General features: G+C 40.1%; 1 protein-coding gene across 2 annotated transcripts in view; it reads left to right on the forward strand.

Moving 5' to 3' along the window:
- Window positions 1-19,283, forward strand: part of b4galt2 (UDP-Gal:betaGlcNAc beta 1,4- galactosyltransferase, polypeptide 2) — a 159,294-nt gene that overhangs the window by 126,724 nt on the left and 13,287 nt on the right. For both annotated transcript variants that reach the window (XM_028593329.1, XM_028593328.1), the window contains 2 exons: window positions 4,718-4,905; window positions 8,903-9,025. In XM_028593329.1, the coding sequence (XP_028449130.1) occupies window positions 4,718-4,905; window positions 8,903-9,025 (311 nt within the window). The remainder of the gene's footprint in view (window positions 1-4,717; window positions 4,906-8,902; window positions 9,026-19,283) is intronic.

Genomic DNA, 19,283 nt, shown 5'->3' on the forward strand with positions numbered 1-19,283 from the left:
TGGACTGAAAACAACAGCCTAAAGCAGGAGGGGGGGGAAGAAACTGAAAAATGCAGCCGGCAGTAGGGGAAAATGCAGAGTCCACAGAAAACACTGCGTCAAAAAAATAAAACAACCAATACTGGAAAAAAAAACTCCACAATAGAGTAGTGGGAAATAAACACCGAGGTTTGTACACAGAGGTAGGCAGGGCAATAAGGGCAACTACCAGAGGGGACTGTGTTGTACAATACAGACGTAGGTTTGGGCAAACAGTCTTCTCAGTCAGAGCCACCCACTATACTGGAATAGTGTTCCAATTGAATTAAGAGTGCGCACTAAATACCTAACCTTTAAACATAAACTTAAGAGATGGCTTTAAGCATCCAAACATGCAATCATGAGTAATCATGCTACCTCATCTGTGGTACTGCCTTTACATACTCCATGTTTTTACATATACACATATCTGCTATTTTTGTAATGCATTTATGTATTTTATTGTATGGTATTGTGTTGTACTGTAGTGCCTGCTGAAGCCTTGTATTCCTCAAATTAGACTAATAATTAGTAATAACCTGCCCAGGACAAAATAAAAATAAAATAAAAAATGTGCTTATTAGCTAACTCTGGCTTACATTGAGGTGGAAATGTGCACTGAACCTTGTAAAATAAATAAATAAAAGACTGCACAATCCTCTTCTACTGTATGGCTTTTTACCAGTTTATATTGGGAGATAACAAGTGTTGCATTTTGTATATTAAAATTTGAAATACAACAACTTTCAAAATGTTTATATATCAACATTCAGTTCAAATAGTTAAATAAATAAATAAATAATAAAACCCGACAAATTAAAAAAATGCAGCTAAAAATAAGTATACCCACCCACACGCTTACAAGCCTGCAAACCACTGTATATCCATCAATCCCATTGCCCACACTACTTAAATGTCAGTTCACCTCACATCCTGCAAGTCATATGATATTGCTTATAAAGGAAGATTTAGAGCCATAAGACATAAAGCCGAGACGCTGGGAGGTTCAAACACTGACGTCTTATTAAAATAATGTACAATGACCGCAATAATGCTTAATGAGGTTATAGTAGCACAAAAAGAAAGCTTGGTTTATGTTCATCTGCAGGGAGATACACAGTACACAATCTAGTGAAAATGTTTTAAAACTTTTCACTTTTATATATATATACAGTGCCTTGCGAAAGTATTCGGCCCCCTTGAACTTTTCGACCTTTTGCCACATTTCAGTCTTCAAACATAAAGATATAAAACTGTAATTTTTTGTGAAGAATCAACAACAAGTGGGACACAATCATGAAGTGGAACGAAATGTATTGGATATTTCAAACCTTTTTAACAAATAAAAAACAAAATTATTCAGCCCCTTTACTTTCAGTGCAGCAAACTCTCTCCAGAAGTTCAGTGAGGATCTCTGAATGATCCGATGTTGACCTAAATGACTAATGATGATAAATAGAATCCACCTGTGTGTAATCAAATCTCCGTATAAATGCACCTGCTCTGTGATAGTCTCAGAGGTCCGTTTAAAGCGCAGAGAGCATCATGAAGAACAAGGAACACACCAGGCAGGTCCGAGATACTGTTGTGGAGAAGTTTAAAGCCGGATTTGGATACAAAAAGATTTCCCAAGCTTTAAACATCCCAAGGAGCACTGTGCAAGCGATAATATTGAAATGGAAGGAGTATCAGACCACTGCAAATCTAAACTTTCAGCTCATACAAGGAGAAGACTGATCAGAGATGCAGCCAAGAGGCCCATGATCACTCTGGATGAACTGCAGAGATCTACAGCTGAGGTGGGAGACTCTGTCCATAGGACAACAATCAGTCGTATACTGCACAAATCTGGCCTTCATGGAAGAATGGTAAGAAGAAAGCCATTTCTTAAAGATATCCATAAAAAGTGTTGTTTAAAGTTTGCCACAAGCCACCTGGGAGACACACCAAACGTGGAAGAAGGTGCTCTGGTCAGATGAAACCAAAATCGAACTTTTTTGGCAACAATGCAAAACGTTATGTTTGGCGTAAAAGCAACACAGCTCATCACCCTGAACACACCATCCCCACTGTCAAACATGGTGGCAGCAGCATCATGGTTTGGGCCTGCTTTTCTTCAGAAGGGACAGGGAAGATGGTTAAAATTGATGGGAAGATGGATAGAGCCAAATACAGGACCATTCTGGAAGAAAACCTGATGGAGTCTGCAAAAGACCTGAGACTGGGACGGAGATTAAGACAATGATCCAAAACATAAAGCAAAATCTACAATGGAATGGTTCACAAATAAACATATCCAGGTGTTAGAATGGCCAAGTCAAAGTCCAGACCTGAATCCAATCGAGAATCTGTGTAAAGAACTGAAAACTGCTGTTCACAAACACTCTCCATCCAACCTCACTGAGGACGAGCTGTTTTGCAAAGAGGAATGGGCAAAAATTTCAGTCTCTCGAAAAACTGCATAGAGACATACCCCAAGCGACTTACAGCTGTAATCGCAGCAAAAGGTGGCGCTACAAAATATTAACTTAAGGGGGCCGAATAATTTTGCACGCCCATTTTTTTCAGTTTTTTATTTGTTAAAAAGGTTTGAAATATCCAATAAATTTCGTTCCACTTCATGATTGTGTACCACTTGTTGTTGATTCTTCAAAAAAAATTACACTTTTATATCTTTATGTTTGAAGCCTGAAATGTGGCAAAAGGTCAAAGTTCAAGGGGGCCGAATACTTTAGCAAGGCACTGTAAACCATGGGCATCATAGAAACATTGTTAAAACAGACATTTAATCATATAAAATCTGAAATATTTGAGATATAATTTAAAATAATATAGTGTAATATACTGATTAGGTTTATTTTTGGATTTTCACCAAACTCGCCTGTCTATTTACAGGACATATTTTGTCCTAGATCCCAAGAACCACTGAAATGTTCTAAAATATATCAGCTGCTGATGTTGCTGCCCTTAATTTCTAGTCAGAAATTGGCCATATTTTGCTCTACTAACCACATATGATTTATGTGATTTCTACCTACTGAACAGACTGTTGTTCAAAAACAGACAGAGGACTGCATTAGCTGATATTTGGAGACTCAGGGGATTTGTGACAATAGATCTTTTTGTGTTACCTGCACAGGGGATTATGCTGTCAAATCGCAGGTATTAGTGGGTTTACCAGGGGGATTACACATTGTGTTTGATTCACGGTTGGTCCGAACAGATAATGCACCAGTGTGGAAACAAGTGTACCTCCCAATAAAAACTGTATCCTGAACAGAAGTAAAGACAGGCAGCACATGCATTAATTATCTCGGAGATTCTCTGTGCTGTTAAAAGTGGGTGGTTTTCCCTAATGACCAAGGAATATGTGACTGCAGAAGATTAGTAACAGTTGTTCATTGTTCTGCTACATACTGAGACATTCATCAAACTGGGTCTTTTTTTTATGAGAAATGAAGCTTTGCACTGGGACCCAGTCACATCTACATAAACATGTAATCTTGTCATATGGGGCTCACGTCTTCAGGATTTTGCACAAGGACTTAACGGAACTACACGAGTCAGATTTGCATGAAAATCTACATTTTTCAATGTAAATACAGCAGATTTCTTTGTAGCTCACTATTGTTACTGTAAAAAAGCCCCCAATTGTTTACAAGACACCATCAAATCTTAATCAAATTCTTCAAACAATACCACAAAAGGTCCTAAAATAAAGAGCAATTTGACAAATGTTCACAATCAGATGTTCAGCCCTTCATGTCTACACTTACATTTTGTGTTCCTATTGCAAGTACTCATCAACTACTGGATCATAAATAGTTGGCATGTTACATTTGCTATTTTCTCTTCTAATTTTAAACCCTGCTGGACATGATATTTACTTTCTCTTTATCAACTAACCTGAAGTAACAGGATTAAAACATTGCAATTTTGGCTGCACATTTTGATTGTGTTTTTGTTTCCTGTAAATGGAACAATCCTTATATTTTCATGTGATATAGGGTCCAACTAATGAATACTTCCATAGTTTAATATCACGTTCAAAAAAAAGCAAATCCTCACTTTTTTTTTTTTTGCTTGTTAATGAATCTACTTCAACAGAGGTAAATAGATATTACAAAAAATGATTGAAAAATACTGAAATTTGTCTGGAAAAGGTGAAGGTTAAGCCAGACAGACTGAGAGTCTCAGAAGAACTGTTTCACTGTTTCAGGTAACAGATCTTTTATTGAGGTCATTTGGCCGCATTTGGCTTGGTCTGACTCATATTCTCTTTGTTTATGGTAACAGTGATTGTAGCATTTAAGCATCTGGTTGTTGTTTCCATACAGTATAATGAAAATGTTTTATATATATATTGGCAGTATTCATTCTCTTTCTCTTTCAGGGTCCTTTCAATGTCATCTTTAACTCTTGTATTATTCTACATTTAACCTTGGCAGTGGCAGATTGAAGGCACATGTTCGTTATAGAAAGAGAGTTACGGTATCCGTTCTCTAGTTCATTGAACATGTTACTGATGTCGCACATCCTGAATTTGTGATTTAGACGACGACACGTTCCAAGCTATTAAACTTTATTCACACAGAGCCTTTCAAGCAGATGACATGTGCTGATGAAGGTACATTATCTGCACTCCTCGTCTATATAAAAACAATGAAATACTGCTCCTTCTTGTTGTGTTTTCTTGCAGTTGGGTGAGGACACCTTCAACCGTGCCAAGTTGTTGAATGTTGGCTACACTGAGGCTTTGAAGGACGCAGAGTATGACTGCTTCATCTTTAGCGACGTGGACCTGATTCCAATGGACGACCGCAACCTCTACCACTGCTACGACCAGCCAAGGCACTTTGCCATCGCCATGGACAAGTTTGGCTTCAGGTGAGGGGATGATTTTTAACTTGGCGTGTGATTTTAGCAGTGACAAGGGACCATGGTACCCAACTTCTTAGCACAACTTTCTACTTGCATTAAGTCTTGATGCTTAGGAACACTTGACACTTGTTTTCAAATGCAGTATTGGTTTATAGCATCTGCTAAAGTCTAATTGCCATTTCTGTTTGAACTCATCTCAATTAGTGATCCCATGTAATGGCAGAATAAATAAAGTCACATTTGTGACAAGACACACACTACAGGTAATTGTACCTTGAAGGAGGTTTTTCCAGGTGGGTTCTGCAAACGGCCTTTCCACTCAAGGTATTACTATATATCACTTTATATTTTCAAAAAAAGTAGAATTTTAATATGCAATTGGCTGCCTAGCATGAACATAATTAGAGATGGCCTACAGTCTGTTTTCTGACAGACAATAGACAGAGCAGAATTCAATTTGACTAAATCCAATAATACTTGGAAATCCTTGTCTGAAGCCTAAATTACCATGAAAATGCACCACAGTTCACAGCTGACAGTTTTAATTTGGTCATACTTCTGTAGTCCTAACAAGAGCACATGAAACAAAGCGTAACTTACAAGTCTAGGCTACATTTTGAGCAAAAACTGTTTAAAGACCTTTGTAGATTGTGTTCAGGTTTTAGACAAACCTTTTGCTGTCTACTGCAGCTACTGTTTCTATAGCATGAAGGAGAGCTCCACAGTTTACTACATCCTTACTGCCAGCACTGAATGGTATCTATATGGTATGGTGTCTTTTTGCATAATGACACCACACCTACCCTCAATTATCTAAAAGCACCAAAAGCATTTGATCAATGGCCTAAACACGGCCTGCGAATGTGACCTTTCCAATCGAAGAGCTGTCATTCCACAAGAATTATCCTACTGAAAGCCCTCAGGAGCTGCAGCAGGTCCCTGATATAGTGCTCAATACGCTAATGCTATCTGGCAACAAATACAACACCAGGTGGTAAGCAGGGTTGTAGCTATCATTTCTTACTAGCAATGAATCAGTAAAGACTTGAAATGGTTTCTTTAGTTTTTTTTGGCCAACTAGAAAATGAAGGGAAAAGGGGATAAAAGTAAAGGCTGGTGTTTTGAGTGAGTGGAAGGTCACAGGATTGATTTCAGTTAATTGCTGATGTAGAAATCACATCATTGTAGAAAATTGGTTCCCAAGGTCAAAGTTACTGAGTCAGCCTAAAAACTTTTCTGTTTGGCAGTTTTAGCATTTAGGAAGCTTTCAAATTAAAGGGAAAAAGTCAGCAAGCAAGAAACAAACAAAGAACTAATGACATTTTTTGATTTTAGCATCATGCGGGGTGGGAGTAGCTCAGTCAATATTGAGTTGGGTTGGGAACTGGTAGCTGGAGAGGTGCCAGTTCACCTCCTTGGCACCGCCAAGGTTTCCTTAAGCAAGGCACCCAACCCCCAATTGCTCGGGCGCACATCTCTGACATCTTTCCATGGCTGCATGTATCGATCCTGAGCTTGTGTGTGTATTTCAGGCCTGTTGTTGGGTCAGACCAATCTGCTAGCGATGGGGGGCTGAGACTTAGAGCTACATGGAAAAATATGCTCCAAAAAAACACACGTTTTGCATTGTTTTGGCCGATAGTCCAAACGAATCCTATAAATGCACTCCCTGAAGACGCACTTTTTTTAAACCTGGTCCCGGCTTCATTTGGACAGCGAAGCCGCATACTTACGTATCGATGATGTCATCGCCACACCCCTCGACCTCTAGCCTTCGACCTCTTATCCCATGACGACGTCTCATAACAACAACAACACCTACATAAACATGCATCCGTCCTAATGCCCACAACGACACAGCACTGTAGCATCGATGGTAGCATATAGCTAGCTAGCTTGTGTTTGGTTTCTTCTTCTCCTGTCGGTTTGTATACAGCGCACAAGCTTCATGCGCCTGATCTTCTCCGTTTTTGGTGAATTTCTGTAGCAGAAACAGCGCCACCTATAGGCCTGTAATATGACGTAGCGCGTTGAGTCATTTACAAATGGATCCATTTGAACGCTAATTTTCTTGGAACGATGCCAGGGAAGACGGGGGAGAAAAAAAGATACTTTTGGTACGTGTGGACGTGGCCTTAGAATTCCTCATGGGGGAGACAGAAACTACACACTATAGCTTTAAATTGACATCATAAAATGATTGACACATAATGCCTGTATCTCAGTAGTCTATGAGAGTTATTTGATGATGAATATCACACTTCTCTCAGGAAATAAACAGACCGATATGAAGTTTATGGAGTCAAAACTGTTAATCCTCTTTCTAGCGAGACTTTAAAAAATCAAATTGATTTTTCTAATCAAGAAAAATATGCAGTTAATCAAATCTAATGGCCTACTGCAGCTATCATCCAATAAAAGGTTAAACTTTATCTGTCATCCTCAGGTACATAATCTCACACACGCGCGCGCACACACACGCACACACACACAAATGCACACACCCCTCACCATATTGATACTGAGACAATTTGTGCAGAAACATAATGTCTCATTGCTTTCTTTTTGTCATCTTTCAATAGGGAGCTATCATACTTTTGACAACACATACTGTCCAGAATATACACACATACACACGCACACACGCACACAGAAACGTGTATCAGCCTCTGGTTAGACTCCAGGCACCTGTCATGACACTCGCAGCTGACGTCCTTCCCAAAATTAAAACGCCTGTTTGCCTTCTTTTGTCCACTGTCTACACACACACACACACACACACACACACACACACACACACACACACACACACATACACACTATTCAAGCTAACAAGGTAACTGGACTTAAAGCATACTGTGGCCACTCTTTACACCCGGTCATTTCATGTGTCTTCTTGAGTGGATTATATATGAATGTGGATTATCCATTTACTGTAGAAAGGCACCCGTAAATTATCCATTTAAAAACGCAGCCAAGACAAGACACATTAGGAAAAGATCTGATTGCCTGAAACACTTCAAGATGTTATTCAAATGTAAATTCTGCTGTCTCTACATGCCACATATAGAAACATGTGATGATACTGATGATTCATGAACATTTTCAGATTAACAAGCAATGAGAACCTGCACAGGGACAGAAGTTTGCATCTTTCACTAACTTTAAGAAAACGATTATTATTATGAACTGTAATCTTAGTGGGTAGCCGTGTTAATTTGATGTAATGTCGTAAATTGGGGTTTTCGAAAATGTCTTATGTATAATCACAGACGTAAGGCCTATTTGCATGGGACTAGTATTACCAGGGGACCTCTAGTCATTTAATTGCGGAGGTCACCTGTAATCCTAATCCCATGCGAATCTGCCATGTCTGTAATTTGTCGAGTAAAGATTCCACCACAAATTACCAACAATATTTTGTCAAACACAGAGGTTGTGTGATAATATTATGTCCTGTATATATATATATATATATAATGTCATTGTTTGGGATCGTATTGGCTGCTTGGCAAATATAAATGAAAGTTTTGAAAGCAGCATATCCGGGGGATAATGTCAGTAAATTTGAGTAAAATACAGACATTGCTTATCTTGGGGGGATCTTTCAATCACATGAAGTCCCCTGGTGATACCCATACAAATAGGGCTAAAAGCGATTTTGAAATTGTTTTTTCCCTTTACGCGTTGAAAGCTTGGGCTCTGTTTGCACATAAAGGACAATGGACCCAATGGGCATGGTCTCTTCTTTTTTTCTTAAAAAAAAAACTAATATCACTTTGTATCATAAAGAAATGCACAAATTTTTGTCTGAAATTCAATTCTTTGACAAAGAATCAACATGCTGTTTAGCAGAGAGTTGAGGCTACCAATCTTCCTACTGCATGAAGGTTCTTGTTTGTTTGGCAATTCTAATAGATTATATTCATTCACTGCTTCTCCCCTCTCTCACCTTTTCTCCTTTCCTCCTCAATCCCATCTCCTCCTTTCTCTCCCCCTGCAGGCTGCCCTATGCAGGGTACTTTGGAGGAGTTTCAGGCCTCAGTAAAAAACAGTTTCTGAAGATCAACGGCTTTCCCAATGAGTACTGGGGCTGGGGTGGGGAGGACGACGACATCTACAACAGGTAACCATGGAAGGACGTAACACCAGCTGCTGGTTCTGCCCCTGATTTCTTAACCATTTAAAATGTGACATTATCCTACCTGATATATTTCTTTTTAATTTTCCATAATGCAAGTAAAGTTTTACAAGTAAAGCTACTTCACTTGTCAAGATTAGCATATTGCAATGAGTTCAGCACACAGAAAAAAATTAATATACCATCTGTCTGGGTTATGTTCGGTAGTCTGTTTGGAACTCAAACTCCTTGTCAGACCACCAACTGTCACACACACACACACACACACACATACACACAATTATTTTAGCCTCCACTGGCAGTAAAATGTGGTGAAACTAAGTTTTCAACTTTCAACGGAAAATGACACTTAAGTTCCTCATGGAGTGTATGATTTATTGTAATTGTTCATAGAAGTAGAATGATTAGCAAATAAATTAATAGTTTGAAGTACTTCAGTCAGTTTTTAATGACTTACTCAAGTTCACTAATAATATTACCGTGGAGGTGTGCTGCATTAAATCTGGGATAAGAGTATCCGTTTGACAGGAAGACAGAAAGCTGACTTATAACTGCTTAAATGAACCACTTACAGAGCCATTAGTTTAATTTTATCGTCTACTCAGACGGTTGTTTGGACTGAAAATTGTTGAATTACCTGGTGAACTAATGATCTGACTATTAATGAATGATTGATTATATATGAATGATTATAGTTACGACAATGCACAGTCATCCATCTGTGCATGGCACTACTGGAACAAAATAATCACAAAGGCTAAACACAATAAATAAAGATGTAACATAGAAATAAAGTAACTACTTTTACATTAGAGAATCGGGCTCGGGTACACTAATTATAAACACACACACACACATTCGGCTACACACACTCACACAGCAGGACACTTCTTGAAACCTCCATCTTTATTGTCCCTATTCTTGACTATCTGTCTGGCATTATAAGAAAACTAATAATAATAATAGAGCATTTGAAAATTTTAATTTAAAGTAGACACATTATTCAGGAGAGTTGTTTGTCAGCATCTGGCAAGATGTGATAAAAGATATATGTGTGATTCACTGAATGGATGGTGTGTGTGTGTGTGTGTGTGTGTGTGTGTGTGTGTGTGTGTGTGTGTGTGTGTGTGTGTGTGTGTGTGTGTGTGTGTGTGTGTGTGTGCGCGTGTGTGTGTGCGCGTGTGTGTGCGCGTGTGATTATGTACCTGAGGATGACAGATAAAGTTTAACCTTTTATTGGATGATAGCTGCAGTAGGCCATTAGATTCTGTAGATTTCCCTCAAGATATTTTCTGCCGTCAAAAACTGAGCTATTTGAACTGCTATGAAAATTGAAGTGATGTGAGGGAGACCGGTAGTATAATAATAATAATAATAATTTAAAAAAAGTAAATTATTCAAACATTGACTTTTGCAACTCAAATTTACCTGAATGCATTATGTCCATACACTCAAAAAGCTACATTGATAAGATAGAAAGTGTAAATCTCAAAGAAGAAACTTTTCACATCTTGTATTTTAGTACAGCTAAAACAAATTGGATATAATTTCCTCTGAATCAAAGAGCAAGAGTTTCTTTGAAGTGTTTCCTTCCTTTGTAGTATTTTCAACCCTGAAGTGAGACCATGTGACATAACAGTGGACACTCTGGCTACACGATGCAGAACCAGAAAAGGGCTAGTTGCATTTCCTTTCATTTTCCATGATTGGCTGGGTTTAGTTGCTTTAATGAGTCGGGCATCTTGGTGGCATAGAGGTTAAAGATACCATCCATATAATCTCTACAGTGTGTCCCTGATTGAGTCCATCCAGGGACCGCTCTATCGTCTTCATTTTCTGTCAGCTCTTCACTGTATACTTAGTCATGGACTCAGATCTGAATTTCAACAGCCACATTAATACAATTACAAAGTCAGCCTATTATCACCTTAAGAATATATCAAGGGTTAAAGGACTTATGTCTCAGCAGGATTTGGAAAAAAAGTGTCCATGCTTTTATCTTCAGTAGACTTGACTACTGTAACGGTGTCTTTACAGTTCTCCCTAAAAAAATCACTCAGACAGCTGCAGCTGATTCAGAACGCTGCTGCTCGTGTCCTCACTAAGAACAAGAAAGTGGATCACATCACTCCAGTTCTGAAGTCTTTACACTGGCTTCCAGTGCCTCAAAGAATTGATTTCAAAATACTTTTGCTGGTTTGTAAATCACTAAACGTTTTAGGGCCAAAATACATTTCTGATCTGCGAATACATTACGAACCACCCAGACCTCTCAGGTTGTCTGGGACAGGTCTGCTTTCTGTCCCCAGAGTCAGAACTAAACGGGGAAGCAGTGTTCAGTTTTTATGCTCCACATATCTGGAACAAACTCCCAGAAAACTGCAGGTCTGTCGCAACTCTCAGTTCTTTCAAATCAAGGCTGAAGACCTTTCTTTTTGATGTTGCCTTTCTTTAAATAATTGTTAATTTATAAGTCCCCTGGTAGGCCAGGTTTGGAACCTGTGTTGCAACAGAAAAAGAGTTAAAGTATAAGTCCTCTGGGACTTTAAGTTTTTGAACAGGAGCCTCAAATAGTTAATTTGGCATACTTTTAATGGTGCCAATTTGACAAAATGTAAACAATTACACAAATAAAAATGCTAGGCTTACGTTGTAGCCTACATTGTAAGTCACTGAATCCATGGCAATTTTATTAACGGTTTACTTGCCCTGGGAACTATACTTCCAAAACATATTTTTCCCCAAAATAGAAGGGTGGGCACAGTTGTTTTGATTTTGTATGACTGAGGGCCCACAGTGTGTCTGATTTTGAAACCCCCTGCTGTATAATGTCTAATAAAGGCAAAAATTCTGGAAAAAAAACATTAAAATAAAAACAGATATTGTCAGTGAGGCATGTTGGTTTTTTCAGTTCAAATATGTAGATATATGTATATGAGATGCAATGTGTTTGCTTCTTCTGTTACATGCTAAGGCAAAAAAACACAAACCAAAGAAGAACTACAGTAGATGTTGCCGTATTATTTTGCAGCCAATATCAGCAAACATTCTCAGGTGCAACAAAGGGAAACAGCTAACTGTGCTGTTGGTTCTCAATGTGTGCAACATATTGAGAATGCAGATGGACAGTGGTGAGAGAAGTGGGTTGTTTGAGAAGTTTCTTTGGACATTTTGGTAGTTTTTATAACATGAATCTGGGTCACTGTTGGAATCCACTGTGAGATTGTGAATCCAAGCCGACTATAAGTGCTGTCTTCTGTAGGAGCGCACTACAAACCTGCGGGCAATGAGTATTTGATGGTCAAAATGTTTTTGGTGTGTTTGAGTCCAACACTAAAGCTCTATGCAGCAGCAGATGCTTTTAGAGCATTGCTTCAGTTTTACAGACCAATTACATACTATATGTATGACACTCAAAATTATCATTAACCCCTCCACATAAAACTGTAGACAGAGCCAGGTGTACGCTACCTGCCCAGCATGAAACCATCAGACAGCTGAAGTAAACAAACAAAGGTGAACATCTAGCAAGTTAAACATTCAGATGTTTCTCAGAAGTTGGTACAGACCAAACCAGAGATAAGATACCAGCGACTAATCTATGTACACGCATCTAGTGGCAACTGATATAAGTTTCTGCTGGCATTAGCATTTTTATAAATAACATTGTGATCGGTTTAATTCATCATTTTTAGAGACATTCGACAGAACCTAAACTTAGAACCTGAATTATCTTTCTTATTTCTATACAGAGCTTCAAAGTATAGAACTATAATTGTACTGTCCTGTCTCAGAAATATATTGACTTGCAATATATCTCAGTGCAAACAAAGTACAATCAAGAATTGACCATATATCTCACTCTGTATAAACTGACAATTTGTAGGACTTTGTTCAAAAGCATTTATATATCCTGTTAGTTTCAGCTGTGCAATCGTTGAAACATACAATGTGATACATTGAGTTTAAACAGGGTTGTGCATAGAATGGAGGTAATGATGGAAACAGGATGGAGTGAACACTAACAGAAGTGACGTTATAGTCAGTTCTTTTTCTCTTCTTACTCTCCTTGTTGTTTATGACAGTACAAACTGAGACTGTGAAAATCCCAAAGCCAATCTTATAATAAATGAATGAAAAAGAAACGTTGGCAGAAACAAGCGAATACAGCTGAGCGTGGACGTTGAGGTTTTGTCTTGCTTTACTCTAGGCTCAAACACCCCCTCCCACCATCCTCCTTCGCTTTTCAGGGCTGGCTTGTTTTTAAGCCTTTCACCGAGTAATCAGAAGAGAAATGCCCTTGAAAACACACTTGGACAAGCTGTTGGAAGAAGATGGTGTGTGGACAGGGCTGTGTGGGGATGTAGCTAAGGCTATCCAAGCACGCAGAATAGTCTCCTCCTCAGTTTTTTCATGTCAAAACTTGTAATTTTTGTGTATTTTTTCTGTTGGTCAGTCCACCAGACTGAAATATTTCAATAATAACTTTTGCATGGATTACCATGACATTTGGTACAGAAATTCATTAGCCTGGTTGACACCAGACCCTTCTCAGTTGTAACTGAGTGTGGGTCTGGGCAAGGTTCATTCGCAGCTCATTTCCAAATGGGCATCACCAACGGACGCCTCTGGGCGCAATTGGATAGTCCTTTAACCAACCGGACCAACGATCCGGGTGACGTAGCAGCGACAGCGGCATCAACGGGTTGCTGCGCTTCGGTAGCCATCATGTTGAATGTAAACAAAAAGCTGCTCGCCGTCGCTGCGCTATCGTCATCACGTAAAGCCTGCCTCAACGTTCGGGATTAGTGCCTTGATTTGGAAAAATTGGAAATGGGCTCTTGGCCAGACTGACTTGCAGAGCAAATCTCAAATTTGCCGGAAGTTCGTCAGGGTTTACCCAGGCTAGACATTGGGGATCCTCTGACTTTGGGGAACCTCTGACTTTTCCTCTAGCACCACCATGACGTCGGCATGTGTGGTTTTGAGTAAAATGTCTAAACGGCTTTTGGATGGAGTACCTTGAAATTTGGGACAAACATTAATGTCATCCTCTGGATGAATCATAATCATTTTGGTCATGTGACCATTGATCTAGTGTCATCATCATTGACCATCATCAGGTCAAAATCCTAATTTTTCTAATACTTATTTCTTTAGTGCTAATTAGTAAAAACTAGCACGCTAGCTACTTATTAGTAGTTTATTTTTTTTTAAATGTAAGCATCATTTTGATGTGATCTGATGCTGAAAAAATAGTTCTTACAATGAAAGCTGTAGCGTGCAGTGGAGAGGATGGAGTCTCCAGCTGAGTGGACTAACTAGCGGGCTCAGTCTCTCAGGGCTCAGTAGAGGGGAGGGTACGGGGATGGAGAGATAAAAAAACAGCGGTGTATATTAGAGTGTGTGGCGCTTGTGAAATCTCGTCGTTAAAAGGTAGCAAAGTTCACAGGGTTCGAACTGTGCAAGCAGCCGATGTGCCCATCAGCCTGGTGTCCAGTCAAAAGGGTCCTTGAACGCGACACTCAACCTCCATCTGCTCTGTCTTTGAAAGCTGCTCTTGAAAAAAGGAGCATCAACTAAATGACTAAATTACTCTCTACTTCAGAAACCCTCCCTCCCTCTACTTTTTCCTCTCCTCTGCCCCTCTAACTCTCCATATCTCTTTTTCTGTCTCCATCTCTTGCTTCCCTCCAGCAATTTCCTTTTTTTACGCTGGTGTTGATGCCACAGACCCTGACACGGCCACTGCCTGAAATGGGTCCTGCTAGCTTGATGCATGCCTGGGGGAAACTAGCTGTCCCTGCTGCTCACTGTGTCCCAAGCCTGTGGCAGAGAGGACACATGCCACTTACACAACTGCCAGTGCCACTTGCCCCACTCCCACCCCTGTCTGAAAAGATGGTGGATATTATTATACAGGGAGAGAGGGAGATAAGCGAAGGGTTTCTCTCTAACCATCCTCTCACCCTCTGAACATGCAGCAGTAGCCTTGAGCAAAGACCGTGCCTGTCCCAAGGGCTTCCATGGCAGACCAGCCTTCAACACACACACTCTCTCTCTCTCTCTCTCTCTCTCTCTCTCTCTCTCTCTCTTTCTCTCTCTCTCTTATTTCAGTGCTCCCTCTCTTTCTTCTTTGGCCTTTCCCCCTTCCTCCTAAACCTCCCAGCGGTGGCTTTTGACAGAGCCTGAGCCAGCATCATGCAGACATGCAGCCGTGGCAGCACAAGGACTGAACGTGTTTCTGTGAAGCCTTGACAATGGTGTTAGAGTCAGGATATTTTGGGCTTAACACTTTGAGAATTCCAAGCCTTTGATAAGTTCAATCGCACCTCCAGGCTGTGGGAGTCTCTACCCTCAGGTCAGGTCAGCAAACACTGTCGAGTGTTTCAAATCTCATGTTTAGACCTTTTTTTTTCTTTTTTATTGATGCTCTCACTTGCCTCGATCAAGCTTTGGGTTCTTGTTTGCCTTTGTTTAATCAAATATAATTTTTCTTGTTTCTGTGTGTTTGGTTTCTCTTTGTGCTTAATTTACAACTGTCAAGCACTTTGTAAGCTTTCGGAAAGGGATATATTAGGCCCTATTGAACGTTGAGTGCAAGACACACTGAAGACTAGGGGTGGGTGGATCGATACCTCAAGTGACGATACTACAAATACTTACATACAAATACCAAAAGGAGCCATCTTACATTAGATGATGTTCTGGGTACATTAAAGGGATACGCCACCGTTTGTTGAAATAGGGCTTATCACGGTCTCCCCTAGCTGTAGATAGGTGGGCCAACGCATTTTGTTTGCATGCATTGTTTTAGTCCGGTGCAACACCGGCAGCACCGCCGCTAGTTAGCTTAGCGTAGTGAATGGAATCCTATGTTGCCGGTTAGCATGTTGTGAGTAAAAGTGAGCCAACAAAAGACAAAAACAACCTAATTACTTGCACTGAGACAAAAAATGCGTTGGCCCACCCATCTACAGCCAGGGTAGACCGTGATAAGCCCTATTTCAACAAACGTATTCCTTTAACATTGTTCAAGTGCATACACTCTTTTCTCTCTACTGCTGTTGTAAGCACCTATTAAAACTGTCTTATGTTGAGGATATGGTTAAGTAAAAAACAGAGAGTAATTCAAAGAAATTCCTGATGTTTGATAAATAAGTCAGGCAGACTAGACTAACATACAGTATTCAACTAAACAACCCTCTGCCCCTGCACTCTCTCTGCTACTTGGGTTGGAAAGGGGGGATTGCAGGGTAACATGGGGCATGCGTTTTGGCAATTTTGCTACAAGGGGGATGGCAAATTGCCTACTGTGAACAGGCCATTATTTATTATTTTTTAAGGCCTGCATCAAACGTTACTTATTTAATCTGGTCTCAGTACTAAAGTGTACAAAGGGTTTGCCACACTGGGCCAGCAATCTCGTCTGTCCGTCCATTAACATCCCTTCTTTTTAACGTGCTTCCCAGAAAAATAAAAGCAAGCAGCCACAATGCTCGGCACAGAGAAAAAACAAGCCCCCCCCAACGCCCCCCTCCTGTGTGATTTTCATAAAAGTCCATTAGCTTAAAAAGAGGTTATTATGGAGAAAAAGAAGTTGTCTTGTCTTGGGTTGGATCTTGCTGTCAGACATGTTACTTAAAGTCTGTTGAAGCACGAAGGTGGTGCTCCACACGTCCTTACTCATCATTGTTTTAAAATCTTGCAAAGGCTCAGAGGCAGCAGGCCTGTGCCTAGTCCCAATCCCCAAGACCACTGACCAAGTCAAGTTATTATTAATGCTGGGCTGGACTTGTATATAATGTGTATAACCTTCAATCCTCTCAGGAATATCTTAAAAAAGCCAATGTTTTCCCAGTCCGATTCTTGTCTATGCCTGTGTCATTCTGAAGAGCTGTTAAAACGACGTATTCTCTTGTTTCATTTAGAGGACTTGTTGCAAGGGAGGGGTGCAGTGCAATACTGCCATCTAATTAATGTAGTGCCCTTCACATTCTTGAAATGTAAATCAGTATGTGTTCAGTGTATTAAAAGCTAAATTTTTTTGTAACCCCATTATATACATATCTGATGCCAATTTTGCATCTTATAACACATACATGTGTTACAGAGCTGAGGCTCTGTGGGACTCTTACATTTCTATTACAACCGCATGTAACCTATCCAGTGATCTGAAAATGTGTACTTTTATTTTATGACAGTAGTGAGGGCTAGAAATGTTTTGAGTTGGAAAACTGGATAGATACAACTCTGTCTTTCTCTCTTGTACCCCCTTTGGAATTGTTTCAGAGGGCACAATAATGAGGGATGCACTAATATAAACATCAAGTACAGGGAGGCGAGGGAGGGATGGAAAAGGTGGAAGTTGCTCAGGAAGGAAATGAGAAGCACAGGGAGTGGAGTGGAGAGTAGAGGGAGAAGGAAGACAGAGGGAGGGAGAGGTTGAGAAAAATGAAGCATTGAGCTGAAGGTATAGTCGGGCGGAGCAGCCACAGTCAGCAGCTGCTGGTACAGGAAATCCACATGCAAGGAAGCAATGGAGTAGAAACTGACCAAGTCATCGTATTCACCTTTTTATTTGCAGAAAAAAAATAGCTGCCTGCTGTACACAGAGACAAATCTTTGTAATGTGAAAGTCAGTAAGTGGCCTTACACTGTTGCAGATTTAATTGAGGATTATTTTAAAGGTGCTCTAAGTGATGTGACGCGTTTTTTAGGCTACAACATTTTTCTTCACATACAGCAAACATTTCCTCACTATCCGGTAGCTGCCTGTCCCCTGAACACACTGTAAAAAAAAACGTGGTCTCTGTAGACAGCCCAGGCTCCACAAAAACAAACTGCGCTAAATAGCACCACAAACCATAACAAACAGTTTTCCAGCCAGCAACCGACAAGAAGGAGCTGGTTGAGCCATCATTGCAGCAGCGTTAGCACGTAGGCTACTTCCACAATGCGCGTTCATGACCGACAAGAAGGAGTTGGTTGAGTCATGAACGCGCATTGTGGAAGTAGCCTACGTGCTAACGCTGCTGCAGTGATGAAATCCACAGATTTTCACAGTATCAAAACTTTAAATTTTGCACAAAAAGTGAAGAGATTAGATATAAAAATAGTCCTCGTTATGTCACACTTTATCCTGGCAAAAAAAACACAGAAATGGGTCTTGTTTCCCTTTACTTCTTAAATATATTTGCCCTCCAAGGATCTGTATACTTTTCTGATATTACATTGAGTTTTTTTTTTATTAGCTTTCAGATTGACTGATTTGTCAGCCCTACTTATGTCTCTAAAAAAAAAAAGCATCTTTTCAGATATAAGAATATTTTATTTCAGTTTGTCTATGAAAAAGGCAAAAGGCACTTTTGCAAGTTTCGCACTCATGCAGCACCCAGATGTGTTACTGCTATTTATGTGTTTTCTCCTGTTCACACCCACACCTTACTTTCTCTATAGTGTTCTCTCTGCCGTGCATCTTCCAGCCATCCACACATCACCACCCACTCCTCCTCTTCCTCTGCCATCTCATTTCTGCAGGCAGGGGGAACTGAGGCAAGACATCAGACTTAACTCCCAATTCTCCTCCACTCCATTGCTCTAATGCAATTAACTCCACTGGTGGGAATTGAAGAGGAGAGCTGGAGAAATTCCTGATTAATCCAATCTAATAGGCCCATTGTGTGTGTGTGTGTGTGTGTGTGTGTGTGTGTGTGTGTGTGTGTGTGTGTGTGTGTGTGTGTGTGTGTGTGTGTGTGTGTGTGTGTGTGTGTGTGTGTGTGTGTGTGTGTGTGTGTGTGTGTGTGTGAGTGTGTGTGTGTGTGTGAGTGAGTGAGTGAGTGAGTGAGTGCGTCCAGACCAGTGTCCAAACTGCTATAATAATGGTCTTTAATGCACACACAGTCCTCTGCCTCAGGCTGCTAATGAAACGTTTCATGGTAGATCATATTATTGGGCAGATATTTTTCTAAGGGGGGAAGAAGTGCTGGACAGTCCACAGCTTTTCAAATGGACGAGGTGCCTCAGTTAGTAAAGTGGACCATACTGTTTAATGGATTCACTCCAGGAGTCCAACTGTAGCTGCGTTTATATGGAGCCTTTTATTCCACTTATAACCAGAGTAACAGCTCAATCTGAATAAAATAGCCATGCATATAGTATTTATATAGCTATAGCACAAACCTCTAATCCTGACCCAGTCTCTGAAAAACAGTGTGGTGTACTTCTGTCTCCATTTATTTTA

The sequence above is a fragment of the Perca flavescens genome, chromosome 12 (genome assembly GCF_004354835.1).
Source record: "Perca flavescens isolate YP-PL-M2 chromosome 12, PFLA_1.0, whole genome shotgun sequence".
In the NCBI taxonomy this organism is placed as follows: Eukaryota; Metazoa; Chordata; class Actinopteri; order Perciformes; family Percidae; genus Perca; species Perca flavescens.